The sequence below is a fragment of the Lacerta agilis genome, chromosome 13 (assembly GCF_009819535.1).
Source record: "Lacerta agilis isolate rLacAgi1 chromosome 13, rLacAgi1.pri, whole genome shotgun sequence".
Lineage (NCBI taxonomy): Eukaryota > Metazoa > Chordata > Lepidosauria > Squamata > Lacertidae > Lacerta > Lacerta agilis.
The window spans coordinates 52,076,341-52,099,337 of NC_046324.1; the positions used below are offsets into that span (position 1 = coordinate 52,076,341).

Consider the following 22,997-nt stretch of genomic DNA (forward strand, 5'->3'; position numbering starts at 1 on the left):
CCCAAACCCCGGGACTCTAGAGCAGGGGTCAGCAACCTTTTTCAGCCATGGGCCGGTCCACCGTCCCTCAGAGCATGTGGTGGCCTGGACAATTTTTTGAGGGGGGGAGAATGAACGAATTCCTATGCCCCACAAATAACCCAGAGATGCATTTTAAATAAAAGGACACATTCTGCTCATGTAAAAAACATGCTGTCGGCATGTGGGTAAGTATAAGTTTATGCATAGCGGTTTGAGCTGTCCATGCTGATTCCTGGAACATCCGTGGGCTGGATTGAGAAGGCGATTGGGCTGCATCCGGCCCACGGGCCTTAGGTTGCCTACCCCTGCTTTAGAGTAAAGGGAATAGTGATAATAATATTAAGGAATAGCAGGCCATCTTTAGAAGGCCTCTCCTTGGGCAGACCTCCTGGGCGGTGGCTGTGCTCAGCAACCCAGAGGGGGGCTCCCCAGGGGGTGTTGGCCAGACCCAAGCAGTAGCAGCGGCCACACATTGGGGTCTTGTGTGGGGTCCCGCCCAGCTTCCACTTGCTCTCCTCACTTGGTCTTGGCCGGACGCAGTGCCATTCCATGGAATGCCCGCCCTTCTCCAGGCATTGTTTGAATTCCTCCCCAACGGCTGCTGCCCACGCGAGTGGCAGAGTGGCACTGCCATGGGGCTCAGCGGTGAGGCAGGCTTGGTGGGGTGTGTGTGTGTGTGTGTCGGAAATGGGAACCATGGCACAGAGTGGGGGGCTTATTCCCTGGGCAGGGGGAGCAAAGGAAACTGAGGGACATAGTTCTCCCTCCAAGAAGCAGTGGGGGGGTGTGTGTTTCTCAAGTGCTCGCCCCTCAGTGTAGGAGCCAACTCCTATTGGCTGAGGTCCCTTTGGCCTCCGCAATAAAATATCTGAGGGGGCCAGACCCCTCCCCAAAGTTGATGGGCATTGCCATTCAAATGGTGCACACATCTTGTGATTGATTATATGGGATGGGGCCTATCTCTCTCCCCCCCCCCATATTTTATTCAACTTTACACCCCAGCCAGCACCAAGCTAACTGCATGTTGTATTAACCCTTTCCCCTCAGAGAGTAGAGGTTTGGGGCCTGGCGAAGCCCCCTCTGAAAGACAGGTAAGGAATGCTTCTGGGCAGAGACCCCCTTGGGGTGCTTGCTGACGTTCCTGGTGGGGGGACTGGCTTCTTTCCTCCCCCCCTCCCCACATTGCTGGGCAAGAGGGGAGCCTCCATCTCCCTGACCCTTGGCCGTCTGCTCCATTGCCCAGCAGAGCAGATTCCCCAGGTCTCTGGCCTTGACCCTCTGTGAGGAGAAGGGGGTCCCGCAGACTCCCTTGGGCTGGGAAACTCGCAGCCAGCATGACCCGTGTGTGGGGAGGGCCAAGGCAGGGGGGCAGAGGCTGCTTGGAGGCCAATTGCTTTGGGCTTCCTGCCTGCAGGTGGATGAAGAGGGTGAGGCGGCGGCGGCGGCCCCAGACCCCCTTTTGCACACAGAGGCGAGGAAGGGCCACTGCGACACGGTCCGCCAGCTCCTTGCCCAGGACCCAGAGGCCCTCAACAGCCAGGTAGGTCAGCCAGCGGCTGCAAATTGGAGGGCCCACCTGCCCCTTGCCCCACAGGCTGGTGGTGGGCTCCCTTCCTTTGGTGGGAGGGCTGGGATGTCCCTGTGATGGGGGGGGGGAGATGACTCCAAGCCCCCTCGTCTGCACAAGGCCCCCCCCGGCTGCTCTCTTGACTTCCCTCTTGCTCTCCAGGATGCCAGTGGCAGGACGCCCCTTTTCTGGGCCACGGAGTACAGGCGCAAGAGCCTGGTGGAGATCCTGCTGGCCCACGGAGCAGACCCAGCTGTGCGGGATCACGTAAGGAATTCGCCTTCCGACTGCGCTGCGAGGCTGAACCGGGGGGGGGGGGAGTGAATTGCGGTGGGGGTATTCACTCCCTATTGCCCACCCAGCCAGATGACCAGTTGGTAGCAGTGATGGACCTACAATTTGGGGGCCACTGAAGCTTAAACTGTTATGGGAGCCCCTTCGCAGCCAGAAAGAGGTCTGTTAGAAAGGGGGGGGGGTTACATGAGCCTCAGCAGAGCAGCCAACTTTCCCCTTCCCTCCCTCCCCCCTCCCCCCTCCCCCCTTCCTTCCTTCCTTCCTTCCTTCCTTCCTTCCTTCCTTCCTTCCAACATCTGTGCTACTTACTCTCAAACTTTGTGTTGGTTGATATATTCACAAAAAAATAATAATCAAGTTGAGTCAAACAAATTGGCCTCCATCATGTGACTCAAATGGGGTCCCCCAAATTAAGCCATGTGGACTGAAGTGGAATTAGGGGCCCAGAAGTTGAAGCTTCGTTCATTTCTTAGTAGATCTGCCCCGCTGGCAGGAAGAGGGCAGAGCTGAGTGGGGAATCTCCGAAGTGGGCTGGGCTGCCAGTGTGGACAAGCAGCTCTCAAAGGCACACGTTCCCTGCTGGCATACTGCCACGGCGATGCCACGGCGCTGGAGAGGGTGGGCTCTGCCAGCCAGCGAGGAAGCCGGGGGCACCTTGAGGGGCTGACCAAGGAGAGGCTGTGTGTGACTGTGTGCTGCAACCAGAGGCAGGCAGGGAGGCTGCAAGGGAAGGCTGCTGCTCCCTTGTGCCAGGCGCAGGTCCCCCTGCCTAGGTCCCAAGGATCCTGGGGACAGCAGGCCGTGGGGCCCCTGGAGTCCACAGACTGCTCCCCTGTGGAGAAAGGGGGCAAACCTTGCAGAGTCACACAAGCCCTTGAGGGTGGCCTGGGAGGTGCTTGGCCGAGGACCCCCCTTCTCCCCCAGCTCAGCTCACCCCATTCTCTCTGCTGCCCACCCCCCTTCCCTCCTTAGGAAGGGAACCTCTGTCTGCACTGGGCGGTGTATGTCGGCAGCCCCTCCATCGCCAGAATGCTGCTGGACGCCGGCTCTGATGTGGATGCGCTGAATGGCCAAGGCGACTCACCCCTGCACCTGGCGGCCCAGGAGAGGCGCTACGAATGTCTCGTGTGAGTGAGGGTCTCCCCTGCCGCCCGCCCATGTGGGAATGTTGCGGATAGTAGGAGAGGATATCTTGATTAAATGTTAGCCTTCCTCACTCACGCTGGTGAGTCAGCAGCAGAGCACATTCCCCCCCAGTGTATAGCAGGAAGCTAGTTGGTAGATACGTTAGACTCTCTTGACTTAAGCAATCCAGTCTGGCTTTTCCAGATTGGATTGTTCCTGCTAAATTCCCCTTTTGTTGTTCAGTCGTTCAGTCGTGTCCGACTCTTCGTGACCCCATGGACCAGAGCACGCCAGGCACGCCTATCCTTCACTGCCTCCCGCAGTTTGGCCAAACTCATGTTAGTAGCTGTAGAGGTTTGGAGCTTTTAGAGTTAACAAGCTCAACCGGTTGTCCCACCCACAGGAGGAAGAGCGTCACCGGATGCTCTGTGTACTGTTGTACTGTGTAATGTGATACTTTCTGTTTTCTGTGTCCGGAGAACGGAGAGAAGGGAGAAGCCACCAACATGGCTTGCGACTCTCCCGGAATGTAATGATTTATGCCTTGTAAAATAAAGCTTCTAGATTAGAAAGAAGCCGGACTCTGTTGTCTGTAATATGCTGGCATGCACACCACCCGCTGCGTGAGAGAAGATAAGAAGATAACTGCTGAATAGCACAGGAGACGGCAGCAAGGAAAAACGCTTCAGGCAGGTACTTGCACAGAGGAAGTGTGCCGGGCTCCGTTAGTGTGCAGAAATTGGTTTGAAGCCTTTCCAACAATCAAAAAACGCTTCAGGTTATGGGAGTCCCATATTTGCGCTTGTTTACGATTCTGGACTGGTTCAGGAGCGGTTCTAAGGAGTTCCAGACTGTGTGTGCTTTGCCTCCCTGGTTTGGACTGTGATGGAGCATCCAGGGAAGTTCTTGCTTTGCCAGCAAGAGCATTCAGCAGTCTGCTGAATGGCTGAGAAGCCTAAAACCTGCTGCCAGAGGTTGGAAGGCAGCAGGGAAGCCCAGATCGAGGGCTGCAAAAGCAGTTGTACCTCTCTGGTGAAACCCCCATCTGTGGAGCCGGGTGAGAAGCTACAGATTCGTGAGTACGCTACCCCTGGGCAAGATGGAGGGAGCCATAGCATTCCCAGCAAGGAGGAGGGAAGCTTTTGTTTGCAAGCACCTCCAGCCTCATAGCTTCAATGCAGAGGGCTGTTCCCTGAGAGCGTTGATGTTTTGGCCAACGCCTGTGAGGAGGAAGGTCTGGCCAGTGCTTGTGAAGCCTGGAAGAAGACCCTAGCCCAGTTTCACGGGGCTGAGGGACTGGCTGAAGTGGCTTTGGAAAGCTCGCCCCCAGCTCGGCTTATGGCTGTTGAGAAGCAACAGTGCCATGGAAAGCAGGAGGGGGGCCAGATCGCTGTGGGCTTTGCTCCCAGAAAGGGAGGGGCTGTTTCCAAGTCTGAAGCCAGCGTAAAAGTTTTGACTGTGGAGCTGTGTTTTGTCACGTCGCCTGCACCTGGTCTTTTGTTGACGTGCATGGCTGAAGATAAGGCCAAGGACATGATGTGTGGTACTGGCCATGAGAATCGCAACAGCTCTACCACAGCCCAGGCGGAAGAGGATGCCTACTGTTGTCGTGCAGTTACCGTGGCAATGAAGGCCAACCCTGGTGGGCTGCGAATGATGAGTGCCTGTGCAGCGTCTCTTTGCATCGTCATCGTTCCTCCTGGTGGACTTGTGAGGAACTGCGAGTCTCCTTCTACAGAGCAGTTCAACATACTGACTGCTGCAGTCGAGAGGCAGTTTGTGACTGTTGGAGGCAAGAAAAGGCTTGACTTTTTGCTAACAGTCAAGGGACACATCCAAGGGACAGAACTGGCGTTTTCTTTGGTTGCTGACGTGGCTGTGTATCTGTCTATGTCACACCTTCTGTACAATGTTTTTGCTGTTTGCTTTGTGATTATCACCTGTTCTGCTTGCAGGGGCCAGAAGATGCTTCTACGCATGGAAGGCAGCCAGGACGGGCTGTTTGCTGTCGAGGGGCCTCAAGCAAGAACAGCGGAAGGTGGTGGCGCTGCTGCAGTGGTTGCTCAGTGCACCAGTGTGCCCGTGCACCACTTATGTTTGTGTCAGTTGTACCAAAGGCTGGCAAGTCGCCACTGGGACAGTGTGCTGAAGCAGCCTGAGTTCTCTGAAGGGTGCAAGTTAAGGGCATGTAACAGCTTTCTTGATTGCAGGGTTTGCAAGGTCGAGGAGTCGACATCCTGCTACCCCGCGTCTGAAAGGGAAACCACGCGTCCCTTTTCCCTGGTTCATGTGGCTGTTTCTGAAGGGATGCCAGAAGCTAACCTGGGGGGAGCGTGTTGTTCTGAGTGTTTGGCTGATGCTTTCTCTCACCACATGTGGTCTGCGTTGCTCAAGGAGGCAACTGAGGCAGCACCACTGGTTGCAGTGGAACAGCAGATTTCTACTGGAGTAGGCTGTTCCCAGGTCCTCAGTGAGAGGGGGAGTAAGCACAGTGTGACTAACCTGCTTTCTTCACAGGTATGTGGTCTTGCAGAGAGGCAGCAAAGGATGCTGCATGCTGCCACTGAAGACATGCTCTTGGATGCAGAGCTTCCACAAGGGTTCTGGGTGGAACTGGGTGGCAATGGTCCAGGTGGATCAGCCCCAAGAGGGGGTATCGCTGTGGTTTTGGCACCTGCTGGTGGCTCGGGCCGAGTTCCCGGCCATCACCAGGGTGCAGCGCAGCTAGGGGCAACTCCAAGGCAGCAGCCTGGGAGTGCACCCGCAACTCCTATGTCACGGACTAGGAGGCAGGCCACGCTTGGCGTCTCTTTGTGTGGCAACTCTTCTCCAGGAGAGCCTGGCGCAGGTCTCGTCCTGGGGCAAGAGGGGGGTTCTTTGGCAGTGAAGCAGGAGCCCAAAGGCGCGCCAATGTCATCCTTAGGTGGTTCAGTTAGGATGCACAGGCGCAGCAAGTCTGTAGGTGAGGTGCCTGACGTCAAGGACGTGCAGGTGGAGTCCAGTGCAACTGGAGCAGAGGGAGAATCTGAAGTGGTATCACAGCAGTATGCACGATCCACTGAAGGGATTCTGCCCGAAAGGTTCACGGCCACTAGCGTGAGTGCTTGTTTGGTTCAGTGTGAACCGGAGAGCCTCGTGAAGGTTCAATGGGTTTCTCAAGGTGAGGCCCAAAAATGGCATGATGCCATGGTAGAGCAGGTAAGCTCAATGAGGTCTTTGGGTGTGTGCACAACCACGACGCTGTCAGAAGGTCGTTGGGTGTACAGACTCAAGACGGCAGCAACTGGCGAGTTGCAGTGCGAGGCTAGGTCAGTAGCCAGAGGTTTCACTCAGGAGGAGGGGGTCCATTGTTCCGAGGTACTGGACGCGCCCTCTCTCAGAAGCGAAACCACGCGCATGCTGTTAGCGGTCGCAACTCAAAGCAGTTTTGAGGCAAGCCACTTTGGTTTGGATGCCTGTTTGGATTCCGACCTGGATGAGGAGAGGTACGAGGTACCTCCGCCAGGGTTCGAGGACAACGGGCCGAACCAAGTGTGGAGTTTGCACGAGGCAATCACTGGCTTGAAGGAGTCAGCCAGAGATTGGTCCTCAGGCGTGCAAGAAGCTTTGAGAAAGCTAGGTGTCAGCCAGAGTTGTGCTGATAGCTGCCTGTTTCTGGCAGGAGTAAGTCCAGAGCAGGAGCTAGTTCTGCAGTCCGGTGCGGACATGCTTTACCTGGTGGAGACCAGGGGACAGGTGCAACGGTTCGCAGAGGAGCTTGGTCAGTCTTTCCAGCTCAGGAACCTAAGCCCTGTTGGTGTTTACCTAGGTGTGCAGGTAGACAGAGCCGAAGACGGTAGTGTCTTGCTCAATCAGACTGGCAAGGTAGCGCAGTTGTTGAAGACGTGCAGAGTGTCTGAATGTGCTAGTGTCAGAACACCCATGGAGACGTGTCTAGGTGAGGACAGTCAGACCGGGGAACGCTCTGAGTTCGAGAGCCCCGAGGTGTTTAGGTCAGCTCCTGGGAGGCTGTTGTTTCCTTCATGGTTGAGCAAACCTGACATAGCAGTTGCTGTGGATCTGTTCAGCAAGGTGGCTGCAAATCCCAGCATGCATGCCTGGAATGGCATGGTGAGATTGCTCCAGAGTTTGCAGGAGACTAAGGAGTTTTGCCTGAAGTTGTCAGCTACCGGTGAGCCCCAGCTCACGCGCTTGTGCGACAGCGGTTGGGCAAATTCCGAGGACAGGAAATCTGTGTCTGAAATGGTTGTACAGTGTGGAGGAGCTCTAGGCGGGCTGAAGTCCCGGTGCCAGAGCCTCATTGCTCGTTCTCGTGCAGAAGCCAGGTACAGTGCGTTGTCAGTGCTTTGCAGGGAACTGGAGTTCTATAGGTGTTTGGTCCAAGAGATCTGCGTTCAGAGTTGCCTGCCCGTGATGGTTTGGGAGGACAACCAACTCTGTTTGTTGGTGGCAGAGTCTGGACAAGTCAAGGCCAGACCCAAACACCTAGACGTTCTCTTTCGAGACGTGTGTGTTCAGACCGGCTTGGAGAAGCTGAAGTACTGTCCTGGTCAGGTGAACCAGAAGGTTGGGTTCACGAAGCCCCTGAACTTCCAACGTCATGGGGAGTTCTGTGAGGGTTTGTGTGAGGTAAGCTGCAAGCTTACAACGCCCCTGTGTGCGGGACAAGAGGGGGTGTAGAGGTTTGGAGCTTTTAGAGTTAACAAGCTCAACCGGTTGTCCCACCCACAGGAGGAAGAGCGTCACCGGATGCTCTGTGTACTGTTGTACTGTGTAATGTGATACTTTCTGTTTTCTGTGTCCGGAGAACGGAGAGAAGGGAGAAGCCACCAACATGGCTTGCGACTCTCCCGGAATGTAATGATTTATGCCTTGTAAAATAAAGCTTCTAGATTAGAAAGAAGCCGGACTCTGTTGTCTGTAATATGCTGGCATGCACACCACCCGCTGCGTGAGAGAAGATAAGAAGATAACTGCTGAATAGCACAGGAGACGGCAGCAAGGAAAAACGCTTCAGGCAGGTACTTGCACAGAGGAAGTGTGCCGGGCTCCGTTAGTGTGCAGAAATTGGTTTGAAGCCTTTCCAACAATCAAAAAACGCTTCAGTAGCTTCGAGAATACTGTCCAACCATCTCATCCTTTGTCGTCCCCTTCTCCTTGTGCCCTCCATCTTTCCCAACATCAGGGTCTTTTCCAAGGAGTCTTCTCTTCTCATGAGGTGGCCAAAGTACTGGAGCCTCAACTTCAGGATCTGTCCTTCTAGTGAGCACTCAGGGCCGATTTCCTTGAGAATGGATAGGTTTGATCTTCTTGCAGTCCATGGGACTCTCAAGAGTCTCCTCCAGCACCATAATTCAAAAGCATCAATTCTTCGGCGATCAGCCTTCTTGATGGTCCAGCTCTCACTTCCGTACATTACTACTGGGAAAACCATAGCTTTAACTATACGGACCTTTGTCGGCAAGGTGATGTCTTTGCTTTTTAAGATGCTGTCTAGGTTTGTCATTGCTTTTCTCCCAAGAAGCAGGCGTCTTCTAATTTCGTGACTGCTGTCACCATCTGCAGTGATCATGGAACCCAAGAAAGTGAAATCTCTCACTGCCTCCATTTCTTCCCCTTCTATTTGCCAGGAGGTGATGGGACCAGTGGCCATGATCTTAGTTTTTTTTTATGTTGAGCTTCAGACCATATTTTGCGCTTTCCTCTTTCACCCTCATTAAAAGGTTCTTCAATTCCTCCTCACTTTCTGCCATCAAGGTTGTATCATCAGCATATCTGAGGTTGTTGATATTTTTTCCGGCAATCTTAATTCCGGTTTGGGATTCATCCAGCCCAGCCTTTCGCATGATGAATTCTGCATATAAGTTAAATAAGCAGGGAGACAATATACAGCCTTGTCGTACTCCTTTCCCAATTTTGAACCAATCAGTTATTCCATATCCAGTTCTAACTGTAGCTTCTTGTCCCACATACAGATTTCTCAGGAGACGGATGAGGTGATCAGGCACTCCCATTTCTTTAAGAACTTTCCATAGTTTGCTGTGGTCGACACAGTCAAATGCTTTTGCGTAGTCAATGAAGCAGAAGTAGATGTTTTTCTGGAACTCTCTAGCTTTCTCCATAATCCAGCGCATGTTTGCAATTTGGTCTCTGGTTCCTCTGCCCCTTCGAAATCCAGCTTGCACTTCTGGGAGTTCTCGGTCCACGTACTGCTTAAGCCTGCCTTGTAGAATTTTAAGCATAACCTTGCTAGCGTGTGAAATGAGTGCAATTGTGCGGTAGTTAGAGCATTCTTTGGCACTGCCCTTCTTTGGGATTGGGATGTAAACTGATCTTCTCCAATCCTCTGGCCACTGCTGAGTTTTCCAAACTTGTTGGCATATTGAGTGTAGCACCTTAACAGCATCATCTTTTAGGATTTTAAATAGTTCAGCTGGAATATCATCACTTCCACTGGCCTTGTTGTTAGCAAGGCTTTCTAAGGCCCATTTGACTTCACTCTCCAGGATGTCTGGCTCAAGGTCAGCAACCACACTACCTGGGGTGTATGAGACCTCTATATCTTTCTGGTATAGTTCCTCTGTGTATTCTTGCCACCTCTTCTTGATGTCTTCTGCTTCTGTTAGGTCCTTTCCACTTTTGTCCTTAATTGTGGTAATCTTTGTACGAAATGTTCCTTTCATATCTCCAATTTTCTTGAACAGATCTCTGGTTTTTCCCATTCTGTTATTTTCCTCTATTTCTTTGCATTGCTCGTTTAGAAAGGCCCTCTTGTCTCTCCTTGCTATTCTTTGGAAATCTGCATTCAATTTCCTGTATCTTTCACTATCTCCCTCGCATTTTGCTTGCCTTCTCTCCCCCGCTATTTGTAAGGCCTCATTGGACAGCCACTTTGCTTTCTTGCATTTCTTTTTCATTGGGATGGTTTTCGTTGCTGCCTCCTGTATAATGTTACGAGCCTCCATCCACAGTTCTTCAGGCACTCTATCCACCAAATCTAAGTCCTTAAACCTGTTTTTCACTTCAACTGTGTATTCATAAGGAATTTGATTTAGATTGTATCTTACTGGCCCAGTGGTTTTTCCTACTTTCTTCAGTTTAAGCTGGAATTTTGCTATAAGAAGCTGATGATCAGAGCCACAGTCAGCTCCAGGTCTTGTTTTTGCTGAGTGTATAGAGCTTCTCCATCTTTGGCTGCAGAGAATATAATCAATCTGATTTCGATGTCGCCCATCTGGTGATGTCCATGTGTAGAGTCGTCTCTTGTGTTGCTGGAAAAGAGTGTTTGTGATGACCAGCTTGTTCTCCTGACAGAACTCTATAAGCCTTTGCCCTGCTTCATTTTGTTTTTTTTGTGTTTTTTTTTAAAGATTTTATTATTTTTCCATATGCATATATAAAAGGAACAAAACATACACCAATACACTAAAAATACAAAATACAATACACAATAAACAACTCAAACAACAACACAATAAACATAAGAAAAACACATACAAACCTGTCTAAACACTAATCTTTATCTCATTCTTCTTTTTTCTTCTAAACATAGGGGGGACTTCCCCCACACCCTCCACTGCATTGTTAATCCAAATATACTTTAAGTAGCTGTATATCTACTTTCATAACTAATAACCATCTTAATTGTCCTTAGATTCGTTTACTACTAACATAGTTCTTAATCTATTCCCAGAATCTTCAGACACTCTTATTTGTATCTTATACTATAAAATTCTTACCAAAATTTTAACTTATATTTATCTAGCTAAAGCCTATTCAACAGCTAATTCTGCTCAAATATTCAATTTTACACTATTAACTAAATAATCCTTAAATTTCTTCCAATCCTTCGACACCTTCTCCTCCCTCTGGTCTCGGATTCTCGCGGTCAGTTCAGCAAGCTCCATAAAGTCCATTAACTTCATCTGCCATTCTTCCACCGTTGGGATCTCTTCACCCTTCCAGTTTCTTGCCAATAAAATCCTAGCTGCTGTTGTGGCATACATAAAAAATACTCTGTCTTGGCTGGGTATCTGTTCATTGGTCATGCTCAAAAGGAAAGCCTCTGGTTTCTTACTAAAGGTAATTTTCATTACCTTTTTGAGTTCGTTGTAAATCTTATCCCAGAAGGCTTTAACCCTTGGGCATGTCCACCACATATGATAAAAGGTACCTTCCACTGATTTACATTTCCAACACAAGTTAGTCATTGACGAATTCATCTTAGCGATTTTAACTGGTGTTAGATACCATCTATATAACATTTTCATAATATTTTCTCTTAAATTATTACAAGCTGTAAATTGGATACCTTCCTTCCACAATCTTTCCCAGTCCTCTAACATAATGTTATGTCCCACATCTTTTGCCCAATCTATCATTGTTGATTTAACCATTTCATCTTTCGTATGCCACTCTAGCAGCAAATTGTACATTTTGGAAAGGTTTTTTGAATTCGATTCTATTAGCTCTGTTTCCAGTTTTGATTTTTCAACTTGAAAACCGATCTTCTTGTCTGCTTTGAAAGTCTCATAAATTTGATGATATTGCAGCCAGTCGGTGACCTCACTTTTTACCTGGTCATAACCTTTCAGTTTAAATGATTCACCTTCCTGCTGCAATATATCTATATATCTTAACCATCTTGCAGACATGTTGGGTCTCTTATAAGCCTTGGCCTCCACTGGTGAAATCCATCTAGGAGTCTTTCTCTCTAGCAAGTCTTTATATCTCACCCAAACCTGATACAGGGCTTTTCTGACTATATGGTTTTTAAAAGTCTTGTGGACCTTAGCCTTGTCGTACCAAAGATAAGCGTGCCATCCAAACATGTTGTCAAAGCCTTCCAAATCTAAAACATCAGTATTTTCCAATTTAAACCAATCTTTCAACCAGCAAAAGGCCGCCGCTTCGAAATAAATCCTTAAGTCCGGCAGAGCAAAGCCTCCTCTCTCTTTAGAGTCCGTTAAAATCTTGAATTTAATTCTGGGCTTTTTCCCCTGCCATAGGAATTTTGAAAGGTCCTTTTGCCATGTTTTAAAACAATCCAACTTATCTAAAATTGGAATGGCTTGAAATAAAAACAGCATCCTTGGCAAGACATTCATCTTCACAGCAGCTATTCTACCCATTAGTGAGAGTTTCAATCTTGTCCATATCTCTAAGTCCTTTCTTATCTCGGTCCACAGCTTCTCATAGTTGTCCTTGTACAAGTTCAGGTTTTTTGCAGTGAGATTGATCCCTAGATATTTTACTTTCTTGGCAAAACTGAGGCCAGTGGATTCTTGTAGCACTTGTAATTGTTCTGTTTTCATATTTTTAGTCAACACTTTGGTCTTCTGTTTGTTAAGTTTGAAGCCGGCTACCTGCCCATACTTCTCGATTAATTCCAGTGCTTTGGGGACACTACTTTCAGGATCTTGTAGGGATAACATTAAGTCATCAGCAAAGGCACGTACCTTGTATTCCTTCTCTCCCACCCTTATTCCTTTAATCTGGTTCTCTTTTCGTATCATATTTAGAAGAACCTCCAGGACCGTAATAAACAATAAAGGGGAGATAGGGCACCCTTGTCTTGTTCCTTTTTCCACTCTGATCTCCTCCGATATCACACTGTTAATTATAATTTTAGCTTTTTGTTCTGTATAAATGGCATTAATGCCATTCAAAAATCGTTGTCCAACTGCCATTCTTTCCAGATTTTTTTTCATAAATGTCCAAGAAATATTATCAAAGGCTTTTTCTGCATCTATAAACATCAGTGCCGCATCCGTGTTTATATTTTTTTCCAGTTTCTCTAGGATATCCACAACTATTCTAGTATTGTTACTTAGTTGTCTTCCTGGTAAAAAACCTGCTTGATCTTTATGTATATAATCCTTGAGCACTCTTTTTAATCTTGTAGCCATAACATTCGCAAAAATCTTATAATCCACATTTAACAAAGAAATTGGACGATAATTTTTCATATTAGTCTTGTCTGTATCTGGCTTCGGAATCAGTGTGATATAGGCCTCTTTCCATGTCTCTGGTGCCCTATCTCCCTCTAATATGCTATTGCAAACTTCTTTTAAAGGCTGTGATAGCCAATCTTTCAAACTTTTATAGTATTTTGCGGTTAAACCATCTGGTCCTGGGGCCTTTCCTATCTGCATACTGTTGATTGCTTCTTCAATCTCTTGTGTCGAAATAGGGTGGTTGAGTATTCTTAATTTATCTTCTGGGATTTTTTGCAATCCATTTTTCTCCAGGAATTGGTCTATCTCTGTTTCGTCTATCTTCTCCTCCTTGTACAATTGTTTGTAAAACCTTTGAAAATGCCATCTAATTTCCTCTGGATTCTCCACCATCTTTCCATTTACTTCCAAATTATTGATGATATTTGCTTTCTGTCTTTTCTTTAGTTGCCAAGCTAGTAGTTTTCCACACTTATTTGCTGACTCGAAGGATCTCTGTTTCATCATTTTAATCTTCCATTCGATGTCCTGATTTATGATTTTAGCATATTGGGATTGCAAGTATTTTATTTCTTTTTGTATTTTTTGATTCTTAGGGTGTCCTCTTAGTTCTTTCTCTTTCCCTTGAATTAATTTCAAAAGTCTTTCCATTTCTACGTTTTGTTGTCTCTTCTTCTTTGCCTTTTCACTTATCAGGAACCCTCTCATTACTGCTTTGCTTGCATCCCAAACAGTCCTCTTTTCCACCTCCGAATTTAAGTTGAATTGAAAATACTCCTTCATCTTTTTTACTGCCCTTTCTACTAGCTTGGTGTCTCTCATCAAGGTGTCATCCATTCTCCATCTAAAGGAGTCCTTGGAAATTAGTTTTAGATTTGCTTGTACAGGGTTATGGTCTGAAAATGTTTTGGGGCCAATTTCTGCTTTGCATAATTTCGGTGTCAATTTGTTCGATATCCAAATATAATCTATTCTCGACCATGACTGCTGAGGTTCGCTGAAAAAAGTTGCCTCTGTTTCCATAGGGTTTCTTAACCTCCAAGCGTCCACCAAATTTAGATTGTCAACCATTTCAAAAAAAGTCTTCGGCAGTTTCCCCTCATTTGTTAATTTAGCCCTCTGAGATCTGTCCATTAATGTGGAAACTGCCCCATTAAAATCTCCTAGGCATATTATTCTATAGTCCAGATATTCCAGCAGCATGTCATGAATCTTTTTTTATAAAAAATTGACTTACCATCATTAGGTGCATAAAGTCCCAGAATCAAAAATTTTTCGCCTTGTACTTTAATTTCAATTGCAATGTACCTCCCTTCTTCATCTTTGAATAGCTGTCTTGGGCTGTATTTCTCTTTCGCATATATTACCACCCCTCTCTTCTTGACTTTATCCGATGATATAAATTCTTGGCCTAATTTTTTGTTTTGTAGAATTCTTCTGTGTCGTCGAACCACATGGGTCTCCTGTAGACATATTATATCTAAATTCTTCTTTTCCAAACTGTAAAACACTCTGTGTCTCTTTGGTCTCTGGTTCAATCCCCGAACATTCCATGTCATCAGTTTTAGAGCCATTTTTGAGTCTTTATTCTGATCCTCCTGTCGCTAGGTCTTTCTTGTCTTTTTCTGGATCGCTCGAGTCTCCTGTTCCTGGTATCCCTGATGGTGGAAGCACTCCTGGGGTTCCTGGGGGTGGAAACACTCCCGGTAGTCGGTACATAAACGCTGGGTCTAGAGCAGAACCCCTGAAGTCTTCCAAGTGTTTGTCTAAAAACTTTTGCTTGTCAGCCAGGGATCTTATCCTGATTCTTTTTTCTTTAAACAAAAAAGTCAGTCCTTCTGGGAATTCCCAGCTAAAGGAGATATTTCTTCTTCTTAGCTCAGCTGTTAAATCGTTATATGGTGCTCTTTTATCCAGGAAAAATTTGGGGATGTCTTTAAAAAGCACAACTCTATTTTGCTGTACCACTAGGTTGTTCTTGTAGTGAAGGTCCAAGATATAGTCTCTTTGGTATCTGTTGTTCAACACAATAAGACAGTCGCTCACCGTCTTAGAGCTTTTCTTTCCTTTAACACCAAATCTGAAGGCCTTCACTATGAGTGCTGAGACTTCGTCTTCTTTCAAATGCCAAAATGTTGAAAATTGAGTTACGATGAAATCCTTTAGGCTTCCCTCCTCCAGTTCTGGTAGGCCTCTGAGACGGAGGTTTCCTTCTCTCTGTTGTAGTTGCAGAAACGCAAGAGATTCTTCCACGCTTCTCTGCCTGGATCCAATTTTTTCTATATTCTCCAGGTCAATATTGTCTAGCTTCTGTTCCACTGTCCGAATTTTCTCTTTTACTACCTTAATTTCCTCTGTCTCCTTTTTCAAGACAGTGACCTCCTGAGCAACTTTATTAATTTCTTCTCTATTCTTCCTCACGTTTTGCTCAATTTGACCAATAGATGCTTCAAGTCTTTGGGAAGATTCTTTTATTTCTGCTTGTAGTTTCTCCGTTGCAGAGTTTACTGTTGAGTTAACAGAGTTTACTGAGGATTGTGTCTGTTTCACATCCTCAGAAACTTTTTTCAGTCCCTCTGTAATTTCTGCAATACTTGAAGTTAATTTCTCAATAGCCTGGGCCATTTGTTCTTGTGTAGTTAAAGAGAAGGAACTCTTTCTTTGTTGTGTTTTGGCTCTTGTACTTTCTTGCATATCTTGTTCCCTTTGCAGCTGCAATCTCAAGGTCACACCAGTTTTAGTAATTGTCCCAGACATTCACAGTAGAAAGCCAACAGTCCCAAAAGTCAACACCAGGTGGCCAGCAATTCTATCCAGATAACAAAGAGGCAACAGAGCAAACCAAAAGTCCCAGGCAGATCCAGGCAGTTTCAACCAGTTCTAACCCCCAAAAATAGGCAAAGATCCTTGTGGTTTAAAGTTCTAGAGTCTCTCAAAAGTCAAGAAGAAGTTAGTTACCAACTGCCCAAGGCAACAATAAAGTTTTGTTTAGTGTATCCACCAAGTCCACAATGTTTCCTGGGCTGCAGACGGCCACAAAAAAAGTTTACCCAGTCTCTCTCTGGAAACAGTTGCAAAAAAAGTAATCCAAGGGAGAAAAAATGGCAACTAAGTTACGCTGCCTGCTTACTGACCCGGAATCCTATCCAGAGGGTGTAGCAGTGTCTTCTTCAGTTGCCATTCTCGGTTTTAAGTCTTAGTAAACAGTTTAAACAACTTTACAGTCACTTTGACAAAGTTCAGCAGAGTTAGCAAAACTTTTTCCCGTTAGACGCGGCTTAGCTCTCTTGCCGCTACCTCGCTCTGTCAGCAGTTCAAAGAGAGCGGGCTTCCTTTTCAGGTTCCTCTGTAAGATTTACACGTCAAAAGTCTTAGTTCCAGCAAGAAAAGCAGATTTACTTACAGAGTCTCTACAGCAGTCAAAGTTAGGAAGTGTCAGATGCTCAGGTAAGGCGAAATCGCTGCTTCGTTCCTCGGGGGCAGCCGACTCTTCAGTCCCGTGTCAGCGCTCCGTTCACCCGTTCTCCCCCCTTACGAGGGTCGATCGGGAGCGGAGATGACACGTCTGGGACCCACGAGTCCGGAGTCCACAGGACGCTCTTCCTGTGGTTTTAAGGGGCCCGTGGCGCAGGCACTGAAGCCCCTGTAGCCCACCGGGGAACCGGAGCTTCTCAGCTCCCGTCCGCCATTACCCGGCACCTAACCGGAAGTCTGCCCTGCTTCATTTTGAACTCCAAGGCCAAACTTGCCAGTTGTTCCTTTTATCTCTTGACTCCCTACTTTAGCATTCCAATCCCCTATAATGAGAAGAACATCCTTCTTTGGTGTCATTTCTATAAGGTGTTGTAAGTCTTCATAGAATTGGTCAATTTCAGTTTCTTCAGCACTGGTAGTTGGTGCATAAACTTGGATTACTGTGATGTTAAAAGGACTGCCTTGGATTCGTATCGAGATCAATCTATCATTTTTGAAATTGCATCCCAGTACAGCTTTCGCCACTCTTTTGTTGACTATGAGGGCCACTCCATTTCTTTTACGGGATTCCTGCCCACAGTAGTAGATATGATAGTCATCTGAACTGAATTCGCCCATTCCCGTCCATTTTAGTTCACTGATGCCTAGGATGTCAATGTTTATTCTTGCCATCTCATTTTTGACCACATCCAGCTTACCAAGGTTCATGGTTCTTACATTCCAGGTTCCTATGCAATACTTTTCTTTACAGCATTGGACTTTCCTTTCGCTTCCAGGCATATCCGCAACTGAGCATCCTTTCGGCTTTGGCCCAGCCGCTTCATCAGCTCTGAATCTACTTGTACTTGTCCTCCGCTCTTCCCCAGTAGCATGTTGGACACCTTCCGACCTGAGGGGCTCATCTTCCAGCGTCATATCTTTTATATGCCTGTTGTCTTTGTCCATGGAGTTTTCTTGGCAGGGATACTGGAGTGGGTTGCCAGTTCCTCCTCCAGGTGGATCACGTTTGGTCCAAACTCTCCACTATGACCTGTCCATCTTGGGTGGCCCTGCACGGCATAGCTCATAGCTTCCCTGAGTAATTCAAGCCCCTTCGCCACGACAAGGCAGTGATCCATGAAGGGGATTCCCCTTTAATCCCTCTTAAAAACAATAAAGACACAACAGTCTTCTTTACTTACATTCAGTTCACAGTATGATCTTGAAGGCAGCCTTTAGCTTGTAGTTACAGAAGAGTGTGTGATATCATCCCATATGGAGATTGAGCCCATGTGCTGCTGGCTGAGAGCCAGCAGACAGCAAAAGACATGAAGAGAGCAGCAAGAAGAGCAACAAGAGAAAGATGGATGCGTGACCAGCCCTTTTATGGGGTCTTCCAGCACCACACCCACCTACCTGGTTACATGCAGGGGGAGGATGCTCCAGACAGGTGGGACAGGAAGTCCTCCTGGCACTAGAGTAACATGTCCACTCTGGGCAAACAGGAAATGTTGCATTTGAGTGCCACATCCCACAGCCCAGTGGCCCTAGCCAGGCCCAGAGCTTGGTTGCAGAGGAGAAGCAGCCATCGCTGGCAGGCACATGAGAGGCACTGAAGCTCTGAGTTTTCCTGTATGTCTGCTAGACTCTGCAGCGGGAGGTGCCCGTGCTGTGCCCTGAGAGTGAGGGGACCTAGCTGCATAGATTCTCCAACCTGCCTGGGCTCTTCCTCTCTTTTTCGTCACTTTTCACCCAGCCAGAACTGGGAGAGCATCTGCTGAGTCTGAGGTCCTTATGCTCAGACTCCACCTTAAAGCATCCTGGATTCCTCCATCAACAACCAAAATTGATCTGTAAAAATGTTACATGGAAAAATACAAGAGAGACATTGCACACACTTTTGTAAATCAAGAAAATCTTTAATAATAATCAAAAGGCGAAAACCAGCCTATCTAAGCTTCCCTTTAAGCCACAAAGGAATGACATTCTGCCAAACTCGCAGACCGTGAGGAAGGAAGGATAATCTCTAAGCAATATATCCTCTCCCAGCATCTATTCTCATCCCAACAGAGAGCAGTGGAGGAGCACAGAGGCAGGCCGGCCAGCTCCTAGCCACTCTGAGCCAGGTGGGAAGGATGTGGGGGTCAACCTAGCCTAAGGTTACCAGATTTTTTTCAATGAATCCGGGGACACTTCATTGAAATGAGTCAGAATGATAGGGTTTTGTCAGGGGACTGATTTGTAAATCTGGGGACTGTCCCTGGGAAATGGGGACGTCTGGTAACCTTAACCTAGCCGAACCCCAGGAGTCAGGAGTTGCAACAGGAGAGGTGGGGGGTGGGGTGGGGGAGAGAGCTTGGCTACAGGAGAAGGCAGCAGGGGGCTTCCACTGGGTGTGTGTGTGTGTGGATGGAGAGCAAAGAAATGAAACCCCCAGAGGTTTCCCCCTGGGGCTCCTGTCTGCCACAGCCCTTCTTAGTACTTCCTTGGTGCTCCAGCTTCTGACTGGAGGACTTGGGGGCTGCCCACAACCAAGGGTGCTCAGCTGCCCCTCTTTGTGCCCCACAGCCTGCTTCTTGCCCACGGCGCCAAAGTCTCCCTGAGGAACAGAGCCGGCCAAGTGGCTTTGCAGTGCTCCAAGCCCAGCTCCCCTTCCTGGCGGGCCCTGGAGGCGGCCTCTGCACGGCCCCCCCACCCGACGGAGAGGCTCCTGTGCAGGTGAGCGGCACCCTGGGGTGGCTGGGCTAAGGCGGGACCCCCTCCCTCCCTCCCTCCGACTGGGCTGCAGCTGTGGCTCAACGGCCGCTCCTGTCGCCCCCAGAGACATCTCCCGGGGCTTTGAGCAGGTCCCCATCCCTTGCGTCAACGGGGTGGATGAGGAGCCGGCCCCCGGAGCCTTCCTCTACGTCACGCAGAACTTCGTGTCGGACTCTGCGGTGCTCCCAGTGACGGGCTGGGGCAGAAGTCAGGTGAGGGGCATTTCCCACCCCTCCTCTTCTGTGCCCCAGGGTTAATTGGAGGGGCTGAAGTTGCTGGGTGGGCAGGGAAGCCCCGCCATCCATCCAGACGCCCCACAACTCTGGGGCATCTTCTGAGCGGCCCCTACAAACCAGAGACATTTCGCAGGGCTGGTCCCCGTCTGCATTTTGACCATTCAGGCCTTCTTGTGCTGTTTGAAGGCATCCTCTGCCAACCTGGTGCCCTCCCAAACCCAACAAATAGCATGTTTTGGACAAGTTGTGGCTGACAGGGTCTGTCCTCAGAACCCCCTGGAGGGCGCCAGGTTGACGAATGCTGCAGAGAAGAGATGCTGCTCCTGTTGGCGTTGTTTCCCGCACTGGGAGCCTTGAGGATACCCAAACCAGGTGGCTTGGGAGGCAGGATCCGACGGGCCTCTGCCAGGGCGGTAGCTGTGGCTGCCGAGTGCCCTCTGGGGGCCTTGTAGGTGGCTGAGCATGACCCCGGAATCGCCTGCCTTGCCTTCTTTCAGCACTGCGAGTGCGCCAGTTCCTGCTCTGCGCCCACCTGCCCGTGTGTCAAGCGCGGCCTGCGCTCCTGGTACACTCCGGTGAGTGCCGCTCCTGCCCTTCCTGGGGTCAGGCGGGGAGGTCAGCCGGAGCCACTGAGGGCCAGCCGGCCGTTTCTCTCCTCTCGTGGTCCAGGATGGCCGGCTGGCACCAGACGCGGCCGGCAGCACAGCCGAGGCGGGCCCCATCTACGAGTGCCACATGCTCTGCTCTTGCGCCAGCTCCTGCCCCAACCGGGTGGCGCAGAAGGGCCTCAGGTGAGCCCCCTTTCCCTGGGCCAGGGGCCTGTGGGCGGCTTCATTTATCTACTTAATTGATAGAGCTGCCCCACAGCAGAGAGACTCTAGGAAGCCAGTGGAGTGTCAGACTAGGACCTGGGAGATCAGGGTTCAAATCCACACTCTGTCATGAAGCTCACTAGGTGACCTTGGAGTCAGTCACAGCCTACCTCACAGGGTCGTTGTAGGGATCAACTGAGGAGGGGGGTGAACCATGAACTCCTTGGAGAAAAAGGTGGGAGACAAATGCAATGATTAAGCTCAGGCACAGGCAAACTCGGGCCTCCAGATGTTATGGGACTACAATTCCCATCATCCCTGACCACGGGTCCCGTTAGCTAGGGCTGATGGGAGTTGTAGTCCCAAAACATCTGGAGGGACCAGCCAGGTGGGCATGTCAGTAACACCAACGTGGTGCCTAGAGATCTCCATGTGGTCGCAATTGGCACCCGCGCCCGTCGCGAAATGTGTCTGGTGCCTGGCTAATTTCTGTCTCTGGGCAGTAGCACCCACCAGCCTGGGTCAGATGCCTTGGCACCCTCTTCCTTTGCCCCTGGCCAAATGGCACATGATGGTGGCAGCAGCCTCTCCTTCCGAGGACGCTCTTAAGCAGAGCTTGGAAGGCCGCCCATCAGGGGTGCGTTGGTTTGGACTCCCGCATGGCAGGGGTTGGACTAGATGACCCCTGGTGTCCCTCCCAAGCTTGCCACTCTACGAGCAGCCCCTTTCCAGATCCCTTTGCTTTGCCGCTTCCACGAGGGGATCCTTTGTTCTTTTCCATTCAAACCGTGCCACTTTCAATGGGGCAGAAATACTTGCAGCAGCTCTCACTCCCTGCCAGCCCCGCTTGGCACCCGCAATTGGGACTCTTGCTTGCCTGCTTCTCTTCTCGCCCCACAACCCCCCTCGCCCCTCTGGTGCCCAGTGGGGGTCCCGCTTTCCGCTGCCCGAGGTGGGCCCCAGCACCCTCTCGCCCACAGGACTCAGCTGCAGCTCTACCGGATGCCAGGCAAGGGCTGGGCAGTGCGCACCATGCAGGAGCTGCCCCGAGGAGCCTTCCTTTGCCAGTAAGTCCCAGAGCGGGGACGGGGGGGGAGGGGAGAGAAGAGAGGGGCTGAGTCCAGGCAATTCCCCCCCCCAAAAAAAACCTCACGGCCCATCTTCCCCCAGGTACTTTGGGGAGCTGATTTCCAGCGCAGAGGCTGCCCAGCGAGAGGACGCCGCCTACTCCTTTGTGGTGGACATGCAGGTGACATCTCCGCCTCCACTTGGGGGGTGGGAGGGATTTGTGCCCCCTTCCGGGGGGGGCGGCGGCACTGGAGCTCAGCGTTGCCCCCCTCTCCCCGCAGGCGGGCCCCGAGTGCTGCCTGGACGGGCGCTTCTACGGCAGCGTGGGCCGCTTCCTGAACCATTCGTGCCAGCCCAACCTGGTGGCTCTGCCGGTGGTCGTTGGGCACGAGATCCCCGGCATCGCCTTCTTCAGCGCACGGGCCATCCAGGCGGGCGAAGAGCTGGCGTAGGTGGTGCTGCCGGAGGGAAAGGGGGCTGCCGTGGGGTGAAGGGGCCCCCACCTCCATTCCTGCCCCCTGGACTTGCAACCAGCCAGGAGGGGGGCTTCTCAGACTTCAGTCTCAGGTTTGCAAGACTCAGCCGGGACGAGGCGCTGCTTGGAGCTAAACCACTTGGCTCCTCCCGTCACCGGCTCGGTGGTCTCCCGGGGGCTTCAGCCACTCCCGAATGGGCGCCTGGCAGCCGCAGGAGACGTGGCTCTCTGCCTGCTCCAGGGCCCCTTCGCTCTTGCTATCCCCCCCCCCCTTGAACAGAGCAGCACTTTGGCTGCAGCAGCTGGGGGTGGCGAGAGCCGGCCCCGGAGCGTACCCCTGATCTCCTGCCGGAATAGGGGCGCAGTTTGCCCCCCTCGGCGAGGAGAGGATCGGGAGCCCCGTCTTCACTCGGCGGCGTTTCTGTCCCTCGCAGGTTCGACTACGGCGAGCGCTTCTGGGAGGCGAAGGGCCGCCGCTGGGCTTGCCTGTGCAAGTCGCCCGGCTGCAGATACCGGCCGTCGAGGGAAGGGCCAACGACAGCCGTCGTCGCCGTCTCCGCCGCCTCCGCCTCCGCCGCCGCCGCCGCCGCGGGAGACCCCGGCCTGGGCACCTCCACCTCCTACCCGCTCCGCGGCTTCTCGCGCAAGTCCGCGCGGAGCAGCCCGCTGAAGACGGCCCCGCGCCGCTCCGCGCGGGCCCGACGGCGCCCCCTGCGCTAGCCGCGCGGCCCCATCCCCTGTCTTGATCCCTCCCAATAAAGAGCCGAAGCCAGCCGCCTGTCTCGGGCCTGATTGCTGCGTCGGGGGCCGGGTTTCGCAGGGAGATGATGTGGGCGAGGGAGCGGAGGCTCCTTCGAACGGAAGGCGCTTGGAACGAGCTTTCTGCAGAAGCGGCCCCGAAGTGCAAAGAAGGGCCGGGAAGGATGGCGGCGGCGGCGACCCAAGGCGGGACCACCTCTGCTCTGGTCCGCACCATCTGGCCCACTCAGCCGTCCCGCCGAGGGCGCCCCGCCGAGGCCAAGAGGAGGGAAGGGACTCGCCCGCCGGGCTGCTGCTTCTCGCCCCGCACCAGCCCCGCGCAAAACTGAAGCAGCCGGACCGGGCGCTTCCCCGCTGCTGCTGCGGGGCTTCCCAGGGTTGGCCGCAACGCGCTGCCGCGCTCTGCACGCGCGCAGAGGCACCGGGCGCCAGGTGGAAGCCTGGCGGTGCAGGCCAGCAGGGGGCAGCCGAGAG

The 22,997-nt window shown here is 50.8% G+C and overlaps 1 protein-coding gene across 1 annotated transcript; it reads left to right on the forward strand.

Annotated features, from left to right (window-relative positions):
- Positions 1-200: 200 nt before the first annotated feature.
- LOC117056308 (histone-lysine N-methyltransferase EHMT1-like) lies at positions 201-22,484 on the forward strand. Its single transcript, XM_033166511.1, has 12 exons — positions 201-206; positions 1,436-1,561; positions 1,751-1,855; positions 2,855-3,009; positions 18,985-19,134; positions 19,238-19,385; positions 19,907-19,984; positions 20,043-20,200; positions 21,202-21,288; positions 21,392-21,470; positions 21,571-21,737; positions 22,199-22,484. Exons 1-12 carry the CDS (start codon positions 201-203, stop codon positions 22,482-22,484), a joined length of 1,545 nt encoding a protein of 514 aa, XP_033022402.1.
- Positions 22,485-22,997: the final 513 nt, after the last annotated feature.

Coding starts and splice junctions, on each gene's coding strand:
- LOC117056308 (XM_033166511.1), top strand. Junction 1,562..1,750: donor CAGAGGCCCTCAACAGCCAG/GTAGGTCAGCCA, acceptor CTTGCTCTCCAG/GATGCCAGTGGCAGGACGCC. Junction 21,738..22,198: donor CAGGCGGGCGAAGAGCTGGC/GTAGGTGGTGCT, acceptor TGTCCCTCGCAG/GTTCGACTACGGCGAGCGCT.